Raw genomic sequence first — 18,172 nt, forward strand, 5'->3', positions numbered from 1 at the left:
TAGCTCGGCCCCATAGAGCATAATTCTCTGAGTTACGGAGCTCAGAATTTTTCTCTTCTGGTAGCTCGGACCACCAGGCAGTATACGTTGGAGTGCTGCAGTGCGTTCGCTGGCTTTTATAGACACCTTTTCAATATGGGCTTTGAAAGTCCCTCCTTCCTCCATAACCATTCCCAGGTATTTCACATTTTTTGCCGGTTTTATGTTGGTATTTCCGAGTGAAAATATTATGTCACTTCTTTCTTTTGGTCCGGTCAGTACTAGGGCTTCCGTTTTCTCTGGTGCAATTCCAATTGGTTTTCTAACATCCATGCCTCTATTTTCCTTAATATTTTGTCTGCCTTCCGAATCAGCCCTGCCTTGTCCTCGCTCGTCACAACCACTGCCAGGTCATCAGCAAATCCAATTATTTCTTCTCCTGTTTCCTTCTGAATTTTTAGGACACTGTTATAAAAGATGTTCCATAAGGTCGGCCCCAAAACCGATCCTTTGGGGATACCTGATGTTACTTTCATGTCCTCTACTGCCTGATCTGTCCTGATCGATCTATTTTCAAGGTGATTTCGGATTATGTTCATCAGATACTGGGAGAGGCCCATCTCCTCTGAACGTGCCACAATGTGTCCCCAAGGAGCAGAATTGAAGGCGTTTTTAACATCAACCGTAATCAGAGTGCACCATGGTTTTGTTTTTCCTCTGTTGTTTTTTGTTTCCTTCATGATGTCAATAACCTTTTCTACGGCCTGTATAGTTGACTTTTCTGTCCTGAAGCCGTATTGCATTTCATGTAATCCTTTTTTTTTTCTATATCCTTTTCTATTCCGGCTTTTATCAAGTGTTCGTAGAGTTTCGCCAATGTGTTAATCAGGCAAAGTAGTCTGTTGGTTGAGGGACTGTCCATGGGTCCCCCTGGTTTGTGTATCAAGACTAGTTTTGCCACTTTCCATGGGTCCGGAAAATTCTGACTAGCTACCAGTCTGTTCATGACCGTCAATATTAATTCTGGGGCAGTCTTGACTGCAACCTTTATTGCCTCTGGTGGTATCTTATCCGGGCCCGGTGCCCTCCCGGTCTTAATCCTATCCGCTGCTTGTTTTAGTTCCTCTAGCGTGAATTCCGCCGGTGTCTCCGGTGTGATATTCGTAGCCCATCTATTCTGCCTCTGCGGAAAGAGGTGGTCTATTATCTCTATTTCCTTGTCTTTCGCCACTCTGTAAGGTAGCAAGCTGTGTTTAAATATCTTGGTAACAATTTTATATCCATCGCCCCATATATCTTGCTCAATTTCATTACATATGTTATCCCATTCGCGATGTTTATTTTCATTTATCATCTTCTTCAATATTTTTGTCTCTCTCTCTTATAGGCTTCTCTTGCCATGTTTCTATCTTCTTTATTGCGACTACTTCTGATTTTCCTACTGTAGTCTCTACTAGTTCTCAAGCATATCTTCCTCTGCTACTCTATCCTTTCGTCCCACCAATAGGGTTGAGTCCTTCTATTGGTGTGTCTTTTTGAGATTGTGCTCTTATTGTAGGCCTTTCGGATGATGTTGGTGCACATGGTTGGTCCCAGATTTAGCAAATCTTGGTTTTCAAGCTCTCTTTCAATGGCTTCTTTAAATTTTACCGGGTCAATCGCTACTTTTCTCCTGATTTCCGTAGTGTGTGGTTTAATATTATGATCTACTTCGAAAATTATGTATTTATGTGTACTCAGCGTCTCTTTATCTTTGAGTTAAAATCCCCTGCGATTATGGTTTCTCGTTTTTCTTTGCTGATGTGCTCCATCAACTTGTCTATGAAACTGGTGTACCTCTCAAAAGTGGAATTTGGGGATATGTAGCAAGCAAAAATGTTTAGCTTTTCCAGTTTTACAACAATGTACCTCTTCTCTCTAACTATCCCTTTCACCCTAATGTTTTTGTTTCGGAAGTATACTGCAACGTCCAGGTCTGAATCTGTCTCCCATCCGTGGTTCTTTACTAGTTTTTTATTAGGTTCGCCTACTATAATTAGGTCACTTTCTTCCTCGTTTGCTGTTAGAAAGGCCAGATCCTGGGCGTTTCTCCTCCTATCTACGTTCCTATCTTGATTTGTAGTATTCTCAATGCCCTTCCCACGTTCACTTGCAGTACTCTTAGCTCTGGAGGTTGTACCCGACACCATCCTCGACATTGTCTTCCTGCGCCTCCATTTCCTCCTCTCCCTCTTCTTCCTCTTCCAGTTCTTTCCGTTCTGGTTCCTTCTGTTCTTTTTCCATTCTTTCCTCTTCCCTTCTTTCTTCTACTTCTCTGTACGCCTTGTCCATGACTGCCATCTGAAAATATACCCCTTCATTTTGCTTCCCTTTTCCTCTTCCTTTCATTTCTCTGCCCCGATTATAGTGCTGCCTCGTTTTCTTCAGTGCTGCTCTGAATGCTTGACATCCTCTTGATCCCTGCTTGTGCCCTTCGGTGTTGCACGCTATACAGTAGGTCGGGTTTTCACATTCTGCTGCCCTATGACCCTCCTTGCAACATTTGTAACAATTTCCTGCCCTGTTTTGCTCATTACATCCGTCTGTGGGATGTTCATACCTCCAACATCTTTCGCAATACTCCACCTTATGTCTTTTCTCCGTTCTACACCTTGCCAGTCCTATTCTTATATATCCCTTGTTCGCCAGTTCGTCTGCTTCTTTCTTAGGGAACCTTACTGTTACTGCTAGGGTATCTCCAATGGTCTCGTTTCGTTGATTTCCCAGCCCTCTTCCCACTTTCCAACGCATCCCTCTATTGCTTTCCTTAGTTCTTCCTTTGAGGTGTCCCACAGCATTCCTCTGACATGTATGCTTTCAAGTTCCTTTTTCTTCCCCAGGGTAGTAACCTTCATTGTTCCTTCCTCGGATAGGGCGCTTTTTATTTCCTTGAGTGCTCCATGATCTTTGTCCAGGGTCAGCAACGTCCTCCCATCCTTGGTGCTCCTAATCTCCCTTATGCTTTGGACAGCTCCTCTTCCATTCATGACAGTTTTGATGTTTTCTAGTACCTCTTTGTAGGTCTTTGCTCCGTCCGAAATAAGGACTCCGTACGTATTCCTTTCCCTCCTCTTTATTCCTTCTTCCCCTCTGGCTGGTGTATATATTTCTACTTTCGTCATGCCTCGATTGAATACTGCTTCTACCATCTTTTGGAAAGCTTTTAGCTTCATACTTTTGATGTGGTGCAAACAGATCTCCTCATCCTCCTTTGTTTCCTCTTTGAGTTGTTTCAGCCTTCTCCACGTGCCCTCGTGCGTTCCGTCCAGCTCCACTTTTATCACTTTTTTCCTTGTTTGTTTACCAGTTTTCCTCGTTTTAGTGATCTGTTCCATCACCTCTGTCTCTTCTTTGAGTTCCGGGTATTTCTCTCTATACATCTTCTGTATTCCAGCACTCATGTCTTCGTCTCCAGGGTTCACCATCACCACCTTTGTAACCTCATCGCCGGTTTCGTATTTCTCCATTTCCAGGTAGTTCTCATATTTTATTTCAGTGTCCGGTGTTTCTGATATAATCTTGCTTCGGCATTTGCATTCACCTTCTCTTTTTCTTCTATCTTCTTTTTCTTTTTCCAGTTCCTTTTCCAGTTTTTGAATGGTTATTTTCATTTCCTCTATTTTCTCTGTTGCTCTTTTAGCTTCCTCCTCGGCTACACTCTTTTCTTCATCATTTTCCTCTGATACTTGGCTGTTTTTGTCTTGTCCTTCCCTCTCGCTTTCCTTCCTCATCTCTGTAAGTATCTCCTCCACTTGTTCCAGGAATTGAACTCCTTTCCTAAGGTGGCCTGTTTCCGTGTTAATCTTCTTCGCCAGCTTTTTAATTTCTACCTTAGTGTTGGTGTTATCCTTGATGAGCGTCATCATCTGTTCCCCCATGTTAGCGAGTTTTCCGACTAGGTTCAAGAACTCTCTTGTTTTGTCGTCTATCGCCGTTTTCTTCCTGCTCTCTTCTTCCGGAGTCCCTTCCCATTTCCTCTTTTTTTCTTTTGTCTGTTTATCGACCTGTTTTTTATCTGAGGGACTGTCAAGCGCTCCAAACTGTTTCGACGTCCTGAGTTCCTCGTCGGTCTCCTTCCCTTTCTTCTGTTCTTCCAGCAGCTTGCTTTCATCGTCATCTGTTTTTTTGTCTCTGAGGCCTGTGGTGATCTAGTAAGTTTTTTGCCCATCATATTTTGCAATAATTCTCTTTCGAACTTTTCTCTCTCTTTCCTTTCTTTCCTCTGTTCAATTGTCTCTACACTTTTTTCTTTTTCGTTTCTAGTTTTTTCCATGATGTTCTCACGAGTAGCTAGGGGTTGTTCAGTCTGCCCCTGCAGAGCCCCGCATGCAGGGGTAAGGCATTCTACACCGGTAGGTTGCCATCTTCCCGGTGGCTCCGTCCACGACCATATAACGTCTGGTCATTCACCTCTCGGCACGGGTCGCGTGACACCTTAGGTTACGGATTTTTGGAAGGGTTCACTCCCTGGGCGAGGACAGACTTGAAAATAATGATCCCTAGCCCTCGAATACTCTACTAGCGTCAGAATCGGAAAGAAGAAGAGTTGACCAAAGGGGATAGATCGAAAATGGAAGAAAACGAGACAGATCCACCCAAGCCAAGTTGAAGAAAGGTGGAATCCGAGCTGGAGAAATCCCAGGGTCGCCATGCCTGCACACCAGATGTGTGACTCCAGAAGGATTTTTTTATCGAGTATTCCCCCTCTATATCCGTTGAGTTCTGTAAGAGACAGGCCTTGACCACCAGAACGAGGTCGTCTGCATACGCTGCGGTGTAGCACCCTGCCGGCAGTTTCACCCTAAGTACGCCGTCGTACAGAACGTTCCATAGACACGGTCCGAGAACCTAGCCCTGGGGAAACCCCTGAGTCAGGCACAGCCTCCTCCTGCCGATCGAGACCTTCCTATCGCTGAAATAGCTCTCCACGACATCGGTTAGATACCTACTAACACCGATGCTCCTTAACGAGGACAGAACCCAGCTCCACACCGCCGTGTTAAATGCATTCTTAATATCGAAGGCGATCATTGCCGCCCACTTCTCTGAGCCCCCGGTCGCAGTGTCTATCACCCACCTAGCAGCGTGTATCGTTGATCTTTCTTTTCGAAATCCGAACTGGTTCTCGGCTAACCCCCCAAGTTCTTCTAATTCACTCTCAAGCCGGGCCTTTATGAGATGCTTATATAATTTACCCATGGTATCTAGCAGGCATATAGTGCGGTACTTACGGGTTTCTGCATTTGGCGAGCCCTTCGGGATAAGGGCAACTCTGACTCTCTTCCATTCCTTCAGGAATCTTTGCAACGAGAGGTATTCGTTCATTATCTCTGTGATTGAGCCCGTTAGGATGTCGACTGCGGTTTTCACCGATTCAACGGTTACACCATCTGGCCCCGGTGACTTGCCCACCTTCAGACGGGACGCTGCCTGTCTTGTCTCTTCCTCAGTGAACCTGTCCCCCGCCTCCAACGGCGTGCAGTCGCTCATATCCTATGCGTCTATTGTCGAAGGGAACAGCTCTTCGACAATTCTCCATTTTTCTTCTTCATCGAATTCATATGGAGTTGGGAATAACTTCAACTCTCGGACAACCAGCTTATAGCCCTGTCCGAAGGGGTCGTTATCCAGTCGGTCGCACATCTCCTTCCACTTTCTTCTTTTCGCTAGTTTGATAACTCTTTTGTACCTGGATTTAGCTTCCTTGTATTCTTCGGCAAGTTGTACTGTTTCCTTGCCCGCTGCTCTTCTTCTGGTGAGTAACCTGCGTTTGGCGTTACATTCCGCTCTGAGGGCTTCCACTTCGGCTCCCCACCAGTAAGGCTGATCTTTATTCCTTTGCATCCCCTCTCTGGCCAAAGCGAAGCTTTGAGCGTTACGGATCTTTTCGACCAAGTTAGCCGCAGTGACGTTTTCACACATCATCTCAAGAGCAGCCCAAAACGTTTCCTTGTCCAGGATAGGTTTACTTCTAAACCCAGGTACTTTCCGTCGCGACTTTCCGTCGATGTGGAAAATGATCTGTCTGTGAAGACTCATCGACTCTTCCTCCAGGACTTCCTAGTTTCTTATCATACCCGCTGCCTCAGACGATGAAAGAGTCAAGTCCAGGTAAGACTTGCTGTCACCCCGCACAAAGGTAGGCCTCAATCCATCATTATGTACAAGATTTAGCGCATTGATCCATTCCTCGACGTAGTTACCCCTGGCATCTGCGGCTAACGAACCCCAAGATAGGGACTTGGCATTGAAGTCGCCCACGATTATGGCTTTTTTGCCTTCCAACTTGACATCCCTCATCAAGGCATCCGTGTAAGCTTCGAAACGCTGCAAAGAAATGTTAGGCGACACATAGCAGTTGTATAGCGTCCAATCGCTGAAGACCAACTTGACGAAGCCATCGCGTCCCCAATGATTCCGGACTCCAATATCTCTGCTTCTACAGAATACCGCTACATCGCAGTTGTTGTCCGTTATCAATTTCTGTTGCCTAGTCAACGTCTTGTTGGGTTCCTGGAACAGGATGATATCAGCGTCAAACCTGTCGGCAAAAGAAGTAAGCTATAGCCATAGCTTACCAAGCCCGAAGGCCATAAAGCATAGAAATCCCTCTATCTAACTAAGCCACCGTCAAGGGAACCCCATCACCTCCGCTTCATCCCCTTCAGCCCGCGCAGGTGCCCTATTGACACGTGCGCGACGTGTCGGGAAAAAAGCAGGGAAAGCGGATCCTCAACAAAAATCAACTCTAAGTCACGAAAAATTGTAGCAGTATTCTTTACGTTCACTCAGTGAACTCACGTATGAGGGTGGGTCGACAGAGGTCGTGTTCTGTTAGAACTTCTTGTCCGGCTTTCATTCGCCATTAAGCCTTCAGTCTCCAGTTATTGGTTTTTCTTTCCTATACGTATTCACATTCCCTCGTCGCCAACGACGTGTTCGGCCATTTCATTCATAAATCTCACCCATTCGTCATTTGTTCCGTTGATATATCTCATCTGCGGTTTTCCTCTCTCTCTCTCACTTCCTCTTTCAACCTCTCCCTTCATCTCGTTCTTTCATCCAATCTACATTCTCTCATTATATGTTCCGCTGTTTCAAGGTCCCCTGTGTCACAGACACATGGAACTTCCCGGCCTAGCCCGAACCTGCTAAGGTAACCGGTGAAGTTACCATGTCCTGTCATCAGCTGCACCGCTTTCCGATTTAACCCCAGTCTTTCTCTCCCTACCATTCTGCACCATTCATATGTCCATCTTCCCTTGTCACTCGTATCCCATTCTCTCTGCAATTTTTCCCTTATGTTCTCATTTATCCTTCTTTTTTCATCCTTCTTATCATACAATCCCTCACTTGTCAATCCTATTTCCTCGTCATTTACTGCCCTTTCACATTCCGCATGCGCCCTGGCATTCCCTTCATTCTCTCTGTCACGCCCTTTTCTCCACTCGACCCATGTTTTTTCCCTCTTGTTTGTCGATCCTCAATTTTTTTGAGTATCGACACTGCTCGTTTGTTATTTGGTTGGGCTTTGTGTATCATGTTGAATGCGACCTCCGAATCGCTGACCACTCTTAATCGCTCTATTTCACTCCTCTCAATCACTCTCTCAATCGCTGCCATTTCCACTTCATTTATGTCCTTCATCCCTTCCACTCTCTCTCCTCCCTGTCGCCATTCATTCCGTTCTCTGTAGGCCCAGCCTACGCTCATCCTTCCGTCATTTGTCCTACTGGCATCCACGTATACCTCGGTCATGTTTTCACATTCCTCCAGTACTCTTCCGGCGTTCCATGGGGATACCCTTTCTTTTTCTGTCACTCTTGCCCTATTTTTCTCCCTTCCATTCTCCATCCATCTGATATCTAGCCGCTTCCTCTATGTTAAGTGGGGCTACCCGGCCAGTACTGTTACTAATCACCAACAAGAAAGGTCTCTGCACGGCTAGTATCTGCCGCCGTATCCTGCTATCATTCACTCTGGCACCCCACACCTGTACCCCGTATAGTAATGCGGGTTTTGCCACTCTTTCGTAGATAATCCTAACATACTCTCTTCTTACATTCAGATCCCTTCCAGTCCATCTTCTCATTCTCCCCGCCATTATGGCCATCTTCCTACGTACCTCTTTCATGTGGTCGATAAAAAGAAATCCTCTATCAACCACAATCCCGAGGTACTTGATGTTCTCCTTCCAGTCGATTCCCATGGATTCTGACCACAGGTGGTCTTTCCACCTTCCTTGCTGTTACAAACATACACTCGGTCTTTTTATGATTATAGCTGACCCATGCCTCGTCTTCCCAGTCAGTACATGCCTTCCATACCGTGCTCCATTTCTTCTCTATAACCTTCGCAGATGGTCCTCCCACAGTCACTATCTGATCATCTGCGTAGGCCTGTGCCCATATGATGTCAGCAGGATTCGCATTACACAGCAGGTGATGCTTCGCCGCCCTGTCTTCTCGCCTTGATATCCCTGTCTCTTTTTTCTACAAGCTTGCGAAATTGCGGACAACGCATCTGGTCCGCCCTGTGTCCCTCCTGTCTGCAGCTTGTGCACTTCCTTTCGTTGTTACACTCTTTAGCGGTGTGACCTTCCCCAGCGCAGTTCACGCAATGCTTTGAGCGGTCCTCTCCCTTGCATTCTCCCCTTCTGTGGCCAAAGCCCAAACAGCGGAAGCATCTGAGGATGTTAATTTTCTCCCTTACTCTGCAAGGGACCCAACCCACTCTGACCGTTCCTAGTCTGGTGAGTTCTAACGCCACCCACCTGTTCACCGATATCATGGCATTCTGGTTGCCAAAATTGTTGAGTTTCATGAATACTATATCTATGTCTTTCTCAATTATTCCGCCTACCGCTCTCATTACTGCTTTTTTAACATCTGCTTTGCCCATGTCCGGTTCAATGTCTGCGATATGTAGAGTCTTTTACCTATTTGTCATCTCCACTTCAGTCGAGGGATTGGCCTGCTCTATTATGTCTTTCAAGGCTATGGCCTCCTCTTTCCCTCCCTTCAATTCCAACAGGATGTCTCCTCTCGCCGTCTTTTTGATGTTCTTTATCTGGGCTCCGGTTCTTGATATGTTCGTGTTCTGCTTCATCTCCCTCAAGGCCTCAGCGTAGTTTTTGCCCTCCATTTTGACCACAATCTTCTTGGTCATCCTGCCTGGGTCGTTGCCTTGCCCCTCTCTCTTCTAGCATGGTCTCTTTTTTTTTGCAAGTGACAGTGATCCCTGCTCTACTGTCGTGGAAGACGCTCTCAGTGCACTTCCTGAGGTAGCCGTCATCGTGCTGTTCCGCCATAGCTATTTAAAACTTCCGCTTTCCCTCTGTTGAAGATGGCGCTTTTACCCTGAGCTTTCTCATACTCTCATACAGGTTGGTCACGTCGCCATCCCCTCCTGTTACACCGGTCTTCAGTGGTAGAATATAGAGGGTGTTGGTTACAATCTCACTTGTGCCTTTACTGGTGACGGTCTTTTTGTCACATTTCACAAATTCCATATTGTCCATATGTTCGTTCAGGAGGTCTACCAGGTCGGGAAAACTCGCTCGGACCTGATCAATTATCACTCCTTCTCGAGCTATCTTCGGATCCAGCAGCAGAACCAGGTCTTGCCTGCCCTCCCTGAGCTCTCTCAAGTCACGGCTCTCCTTGGTTGTTGCATATAAGTTTTCCGGCCAGGATTGATCGATGACCTGGCGAAGTCCAGGCCAGCCCTCGTGACCCAGCACTCCTTCCAGGTGTAGCCTTACCTTTTCATTCTTCTTATTTTCCATTTCTCTTCACTCGTTGTCTAGAGTCGCTTCATCCACTTGAGTAGCCATAGTCTAAGTAGACGCCTCTGTTTGGCATCCGCTGTCCTTACAGCCTCCCCGTCCCACTTCCACGGCAGGCTCTGTGCGCCTCCTTTTGTTTCCATTTTGCGAGGTTTGTCGTTCCACTCTCATGGCCACCTTTTTTAGCATCACGACTGTCTCCTTGATCTCTTTCTTGGTGTTGGTATGATCCTTTACGAGTTTCGACAAGCTCGATATTCCATTCATTATCTGAGCGAGACAGTTTTGGTTCATTTCTACCAGTTCTTTTCTTGGGCTCTTTTTGTTTGGGGAACCACCCCACTTTGTTTTTCCCAGCTGTGGCTCCGGCGACTTCCAGAACAGCAAGTCCTTCAGATCTTGGTTCTCCAGATCGCTCTTCCCATCGGAGATTTCAACCAAAGTGTCCTCCACGCCCAAGTGTTCAAAAATCGGGCTCTCCTCTATCTTTTCCTCATCCTGCACACCAGGTGTGTGTCTCCAGGAGGTTATTTATCGAGTGTACCCCCTCTAGATCTGTTGAGTTCTGTAAGAGACAGTCCGGCCACGAGTAGGCACCCAACGGTCTTGCCAGTGGAGAGGCTGTTCGTCTCCGCATCACACCAGCCTGGGAAAAGTAAGTGTTGCCGCTTACCTAGATACATCCACCTTATTTTTTTTGTAGCGGTGGATTTATCCGAAGTCCCTCGGACCAACCTAACCTAACCTTTTTTTTGTGGGTGGAAACCTTTTATAGGAATCGTACAGCTAAGCTGTCCATACCAGCTAAAACCACCCTATCTGCGAAGTCACCCGGAACCGTCCGCGAGGACTTAGCATCAGATGACTTCCTTTTGTCTCCTTGTCTATTCTTTCATTACTCAATTATTATGATGCCTCTTTTCTGCATTTCCAGCTCTTCCTTCTCCTTAGTCTTCATGATATCCCGAAAAAATGTTTTCACAATTTACCAGTGTTCTCTACTCTTTATGATGTACTCTTTTATATTATTTATTGTGAGTTTCGTGCCAATCTCACTATCTGTTCTGTTACGCGTTACAGTCCATCTGGGGTAATCAAAGAATGTGTGCTCAGCATCAACGCTCCGGTTACAATAGATGCAGTTGTCATCGGCGCTTTTCCCTATCTTATGGGTATAGCTCCTGAATGAGCCATGTTCTGTGTCCTGTCAGCGCCTGTATTGTGAAATAGTCCACGTCCTTACATCCGATGTTTGTCCATTCCATAATATGCGGCGGTAACTTATTCGTCCACTTATCCAGCAGGGACCACTCTTGTTGCCACTTCCCATACGTCACTGTTCTTTCTGCGGCCCTTTCCATGTCGGTAGGAGTATGCCCCAGGTTATGGATCCTGACCCTCTCATCAACCATTAGGTGGATGGGGGTTATCCCGCACACTACCTGGATCACCTGTAGTGACACCGTTCTGTAGGAGCTGCCCACTCGCAGTGCCATTTTCCGTTGGACTCTAACCTCTCCCTGTATTTCCGTACCAACATTGTCTCAGCTCATATAGGTGCAGCATACAGCGAGATGGAATGGACGACTCTGGACAGGATCAGTCTTTTCCCACTTGTGGGTTCTCTGGTATTTACCATAAGCCTAGAAAGTGCCCCTGCTCGCTCCTCTGCTCTTGTGGACGTACTCTCAATATGTGGTCCATAGCAGCCGGATATGTCTATTGTCACACCTAGATATTTCAGTTGCCTTTTTGGCTTAATCTGTTTCCCTTTGAAGTTAATCCACACGCTGTCCCTCACCCTGTACCAGCCATGTCCTCTGAGGATGATGAGCTCTGTCTTGGTGGGCTCCACTGTTAGTTTGTGGTTAGTCATCCATTCGTCGGTTTGGTGTAGCGCCATCTCCGTACGTATTTCGAGCTCTTCTTTGCTATCTGCGCACACCATCAGGGCCAGGTCGTCTGCGAATGCAATTTTCTGAGCATAGTCATACAGGACGTTCCACAACGTAGGCCCAAGGACCGATCCCTGTGAGACTCCCATCTCCACTGTGATCTTGTGGTTACGGTGCACTATCAAAGCTCTATCATCTTGAGGTTTCTTAGTATTATGTCCCAGTTCGCCGTGTTGAATGCATTTTTGACATATGTGACAAGTGCCTGCCATTTGTGTTTGCAGTCCCTCCTCAGCCTGCATACTTTCTCCAACACCTGTATTGTGGATCGGCCCCTTCGGAAGCCAAATTGGTTGTCTGACAATGCTCCTCTTGCTTGTAGTTCTTTTTCAAGTCTCGTTTTAATCAGGCCCTCGTACATCTTGCTGAATGAGTTCAGCAGTTTATATCCGGTTTCATTTTCTCAGTATTTCTGCTCTTTTTGTTGCGCGATGTGACTTCGAAATAAATATGCTGGTGGTCGGTGAGAGCCTCCGTCTCCCATACTTCCCACCTTTGAATAGCTCTGGCCAATTTTTGCGTGGCCAGAGTAATATCAATCCAGGAACTGGAGTTACCTCTGACAAACGTTGGCTACGTTGATAACTATTAAGTCCTGGGAAGCAATGTATTCTGCTAGGATAACGCCCCTCTCGTCTTTGATTGGTGACCCCCAGAGGGGTGATTTTGCATTAAAATCACCTACAAGTATGTATTCGCCGTCTAGTTTGTGACAGTATTCTACCAAGATACGGATCCTATTCTCGTATGTTCCGAGGGGCATATTGGGTGACATATACATGCAAATCAAATTGAATTGTCTCAATTGGATGTGAAGGAAACCATCCTTACTTGCCACTTTTAGGACCTCTGTGTTTCTATTCTGGAATAAGACGGCCACATCGCTCCGTTGATCCTTCAATCAGGTTCCTTTCTCAACGAGTTGTTTATTTGGCTCTCCGGCCACCAGTACGTCCACTTCATTCTCCATTGCGCTTGCTAGTGCGAAATCATAGGCATTTCTGGATCTATTCAGATTTGTCTGTAATATTTTCAGTTTGTTTAGCTCGGTTCATCGTCGAGCAGCTCCACTCTAGGTCTAAGTTCACTTTTCTTGGAAGCAGTAATATTTTAATTGTCTATGGCATCTAACGTCATCTGTGCTTCTCCGATCTTGTCTGAGAAATCTTTCAGATATTGGTCCATATCTTCCGGGTGCTCCTCCTTTTCGGTGTGCTTTCCTCCTAGCTCCTGGTCTGGCGTTTCCTCAGGTTACTCTGTCTTCTTTTTCACCAGATCCGTTATATTAATTTTCCTTGCACCTCTCCAGGTCTTCTGTTTTCGCTCGTCTCTCCTGGCTATAGTCAGTGCGTTCTTAAATTCCGGACACTTCATCGTGCCCGCTTTGTGCCCTTTTATTCTGCAGACAGGGCAGGCCTCTTCATTGTTGCACTCTTTGAGATGATGCCCCTCCTCTCCACATTTATAACAATGCTTTGCCAGGTTTGGTCCCCTGCACTTGCTCGACGTGTGGCCGTATTTCCAGCACGATGGCCGCCATAGTGCCGTTGTTTTGGGGGCGAAGGTCGCTAATTTTCATACAGTTTTCGTCCCAGTGTCCCACTCTATTTGTTATTGCCTCTTTCAGTTCATTTTTTTTCAGACTCCATGTCCATACCTCTTATGTGGAGCACAGTTCTCTGGCTAGTGTTGTCTAATCGTCGAACTTTCAGGTTGTCATCCTCCCTAAGAGCTTTTTGTAGGTCTGTTAGAGCCTGTTCGTCTCGGTCTAGTTATTAAGAGCTTCTGTTCTTTTGTGCTCTTCATACTCCTGATTGCCGTCGATGCTGGATTTTCCTTCACTATGTCCTTACATCTTGTTAATATGTCTTTATAGGAGAGGCCTCCTTGGTTAATAAGGAGCCCGTAGGTGGTTGGTTGCTTCCTTCTTTCCGGTTTGGTCATCGAGCATACTCGGACTCTGGTTTTAGAGCCATGAAATACTGCCTCCAATAATTTCCGTAGGACCTCTACCGTTATGTTTTTTAGCTCGTGTAGGGGTCTTCTGGAGTCTCATGTAGCAATTATTGCATTCGCTGCCATATCATACGGAAGTTCACAAGTGAACAGTCATTTCATAATTACTTCAATCACTATCGAAGAATTTATAGATCTTTGATTAGGACTGCGAAAGAAGGATACTACCATAATAGACTTAGCGGCTCTGATAGTAAGGTGAAAGAATCCTGGTCAATTATTAATGATATTAGGGGAAAAGCAAAGAAAAAAATCAAGGATATAGGGGTAAATCCCAATACAATAAATGATTTCTACTGTTCCATTGCACAAAACTTAAGTAACAAAATAACACCCACACATGATCCCTTAAAAAACTTGGAACAATACACAATTAGTGAAAGCCTTATCTTGTATGACACAAACATTCACGAACTGATAGAAATCTTAAAATATATCAAAAACAAGAAAACAGCAGGCTATGATGAAATTTCAATCAATATAATACAAAACCTTCCCTTATGTGCCCTCAATCTACTAGTTTCACTAATAAATATCTCCCTCCGTAGAGGCGAATTTCCCTCCTTTTTAAAAACCTCTATTGTTATCCCCCTGCATAAAGGTGGAGATCTGGATAATCCCTCAAATCTTCGGCCTATTTCTCTTATTCCAACCATTGCCAAAATTATCGAAAAAATAGTCAAGAAGCGTCTGTTAGAATTTTTGAACTTACATAAAATAATTAGTGAAAATCAGTTCGGTTTTCAGAATAAAAAAATACGAATGATGCAATCTTCTCACTCCTCTATGAAGTCTATTCTGAGATAAATGCTGGAGAGACAACAGCAGCAGTGTTTTGTGATCTAACAAAGGCATTTGACTGTGTTGATCACCAGATACTGCTAAGAAAACTTCAACTGTATGGATGCCGAGGTGTGTCTCTCACATGGTTCGATTCATATCTCTCAGGACGTTATCAGATTGTTAAAACAACAGAACTATCGAATAGGCGGGAAATAAAGTCCGGAGTCCCCAAGGATCTGTGCTCGGCCCCATTCTTTTCCTATTATATATCAACGACCTCACTAAAGTCAAGATATCTGGTAAATTCACTATATTTGCAGATGATACCACTATACTATGGAAAGGCAAGGAGACCAGGGAATTACATGATATAATATTTTCAGACTTGAACATTGTAAAAGAGTGGTGCGATGCGAACAAATTATCCCTCAACACAGATAAGACTCACCTATTATCCTTCAGATGCTCGATTAATGAACCTGCGTTTGGCAAATATGTAATAGGAAATAAAGATTGTACTAAATTCCTAGGTGTGCTCATAGACAAAAATCTTAAATTTGATGAACATGTGAAACAACTTAAAAGCAAGATCTCTTCTGGTTGCTATGCAGTGAGAGTTATTTCTAATGAACTGGGACCAGCTACTGCCAAAATGGCATATTACGCTCTTATAGATTCTCACCTTCGTTATGGAATACCTTTTTGGGGAATGTGTAACTCAACACTTCTCAATGAATTGCTCATTTTACAAAAAAGGGCCATAAGGTTTATATATAAAATCAAACCCCGTGAGTCATGCAGGGAAACTTTCACAAGTAACAAAATACTCACGGTCATAGCATTATTGATTCTGGAGTCGGTCTGCCTGGTAAATAAACATAGATCAAAATTTGTCTCAACTCCTAATCATTATGCTACCCGCAACAATAGGCACATACTGAAACTCCCATTACCCTCCAAAAATCTCACCAGGAACTCTATCTTCTATATTGCTGGCAAGATGTTCAATCACTTACCAGTTGATATTAGGACGGCAAACTTAAGTGAAAGTCAGTTCAGAAAAACTGTAAAAACATTTCTTTCTGAGAGAGCCTACTACACGCTGCAGGAATTCTTCCAGTAATTTTATTACTGTGCATAACCATGTATTATATTTCTAGTATGTTATTACCGTATATACTATTTGTTTTTTTATTCTCCAGACTGTCCCACTAGGTGACGTACCATTAGATATATCTATTTATTTGTTTATTTATTTATGTGTTTAGTAGTTATGACATATGTTTTATTTATAGCCAAGCTTTGTCAATGAGTTAGTATGACTTCAGACAATAAAGTATATTTATTATTATTATTATTATTACTATCCCGGCCATTGTTCCATTGTGCGTAATTTTGATTATTTTTCTTCTTTTTTTCCTCATTGATATCTCTGGATCTTATGCGTGTGCGTTGCTCCAGTACTTCGAACTCATCTTCCATGCTCTCCAGGTCTGGGTACTGGTCCATAAAAGCGCTTTGTATTCCTGTTTTCATATTAGGATCGTCAGGTTCTACCCAAATCACTTTAACCGGCTGTTTTCAACAGGTTATTATTGATGATTTCTGTGTTCCTGTATAGATCTTTGGGCCATGAAGGATTCTAATGAGACCATTCCTTGTAAGGTTTCGATGGGTTCCTCGGAACTACTTCCATAGGTCTGAGTGGCGATTTCTTTCGTTTTCCGCTCCGTCTGCGTATCCGCATCTATATTGATTTTCTTCACTGGTTCGTACCTGTTTCTTTCCAACCATGCAATAACCGACCTCCTTTCAAACGTATTTACGTTTCTTCTCATTTTCGTGAGTTGGTCCTTTATGCCTTTTTGTGTGTTGGGGTGTACTGACACCAGTTTCTCCAATTCCATCATATGCACTTCAATGGATTCTATAGCCTCTCTTATGGTAAAAGCCTCGGGGCTTTCTTTTTTCTTATATATCCCACTTTCCGGGTGTGCTACCTCAGTTGCTTTTCTCTTTTTAATCTCCGGCAGTGACGACCGTCTCAGTCTAAACGTCTCTGTACTTCCGGTACGATGCTTCTGTTAGCTATGCTACCGCTAGCTAATTCTTTTGAAGTTTTTTATCGTTATTTTTTAATTCTTGATACATGTTGTTCCCACAAGCAGCTAGGGAAATAAGCTGTCCGTCCCTGCAGAGCCCCGCATGCAGGGATAAGGCAAAAGTCCCCACTGGGTCGCCAGGTCCAGTGGGCATCGCTCAAGACACGCCCTACCCCCCATGCCATGCATCCCTTCGGCGCGATGGTGTTACACCTTGGGATTGGGGGTGGTATCTCTCTTAGTCTGGCTTCTTCCCTTCGACCCGTCCGGCAAGGGTGACCCTATCAGTAGCTACGCTACCTCCGGCATGGCTCCTGGGATCATAAAAGCACACAAGCCCCATCACCACGACGAGACACCGTCGATGGGGAACCTAACCTAACCTGCCTTTTTTCAATCAGCCCTGGTAGTGTCGTGCGCTATTACGACTAAAACCCCCTTACTTCTCCCCTGGCTGCGGAATCACTATGGCGTTGGTATACGTCAGTGTCAGGGGCTGTTCCTCTCCTTGCTCTTATTAATTTCATTTGTCTCTTTTGCATCTTTTTTTTATTTATTCTTGGGCCTGTCTTTCCCTCACTTCTCTTTCTTTCGTGGAGAGGACCACCTAACCTAACCTAACAATTAAATGATTCCCATTTATGCCTACCCATACATTAAAAGAGAATCTGTCTTGGAACGTCATCGCATATGGGGTATCTTCCGCCCAGATGTGGTTGTAATACCATTTCTTGAAAAATTAGGATCATCTGTGAAGAGTATTTTCGATAAAATTTGCGGATGTTCGACTTTTCTTTGAATCCATTGAGGAAATTCGATACGTGGTTGGAAATCACATGCCTGGACACGCTAAATATGATAAGGATATAATTGCTGTTCGTTTAAAATTCTCATTCATTAGTCAAACATTCAATGTTTGACTATTTCTCCTTGTACTTGTCTCCGGATGTTCAATAATTTCTTCAAGAACTGCCTCCTCCAATTCTACAGTTTTTGTAGTCCGTGGCCGTCCTACTGCAGATTTTTTTTCGAAGCTTCCAGATTCGGAAAGTCGCCGGAAAAGATTCGCAAATGTCGCTGTACAAGGAGTCACGTGCTGGGAATATCTTTTCTGATAGATCCGTCTGGCCTCGTTTGAATTTCCGTCAGCCAAGCCGTGTGAAAAAACCATATTAGCCATTTCAGCATTCGTCGGGCATGGTACCAAAAAATCACTTTATAAACTTCGAACTGTGAATTTGTAAATTAATAGTTAAAAATGTCACAGCGAACTTCTATTTTTATAGACAAACTTTTCATAACCTACTCGATTTATTCAACTTGATCTTCAAGCGGAGAGTGACAAAAATTATTGAAATCAAATTTGGCTATAAAGTAATATGCATCGATATAGAAAATTGTAAATATCTCGAAAAGATCACCTCCAGCGTTGTTGAGGTGGTCAATTTGAAATAAATAATGACAGCTTACGCAGCGTCCTCTAGATGTTACATGAAAATTAATACGAAATT

General features: G+C 44.4%; 1 protein-coding gene across 1 annotated transcript; it reads right to left on the bottom strand.

Moving 5' to 3' along the window:
• Window positions 1-10,971: 10,971 nt before the first annotated feature.
• Window positions 10,972-11,301, bottom strand: LOC141482295 (uncharacterized). Its single transcript, XM_074175327.1, has one exon. The coding sequence runs from the start codon at window positions 11,299-11,301 to the stop codon at window positions 10,972-10,974; it is 330 nt and encodes a 109-aa protein (XP_074031428.1).
• Window positions 11,302-18,172: the final 6,871 nt, after the last annotated feature.

The sequence above is a fragment of the Leptinotarsa decemlineata genome, unplaced genomic scaffold (genome assembly GCF_025532065.1).
Source record: "Leptinotarsa decemlineata unplaced genomic scaffold, Ldec_3_MD MMD2_P_RNA_scaffold_14, whole genome shotgun sequence".
Taxonomy (NCBI): Eukaryota; Metazoa; Arthropoda; class Insecta; order Coleoptera; family Chrysomelidae; genus Leptinotarsa; species Leptinotarsa decemlineata.

Coding starts and splice junctions, on each gene's coding strand:
- LOC141482295 (XM_074175327.1), bottom strand. CDS start 11,301: ATGGCACTGCGAGTGGGCAGCTCCTACAGAACGGTGTCACTACAGGTG.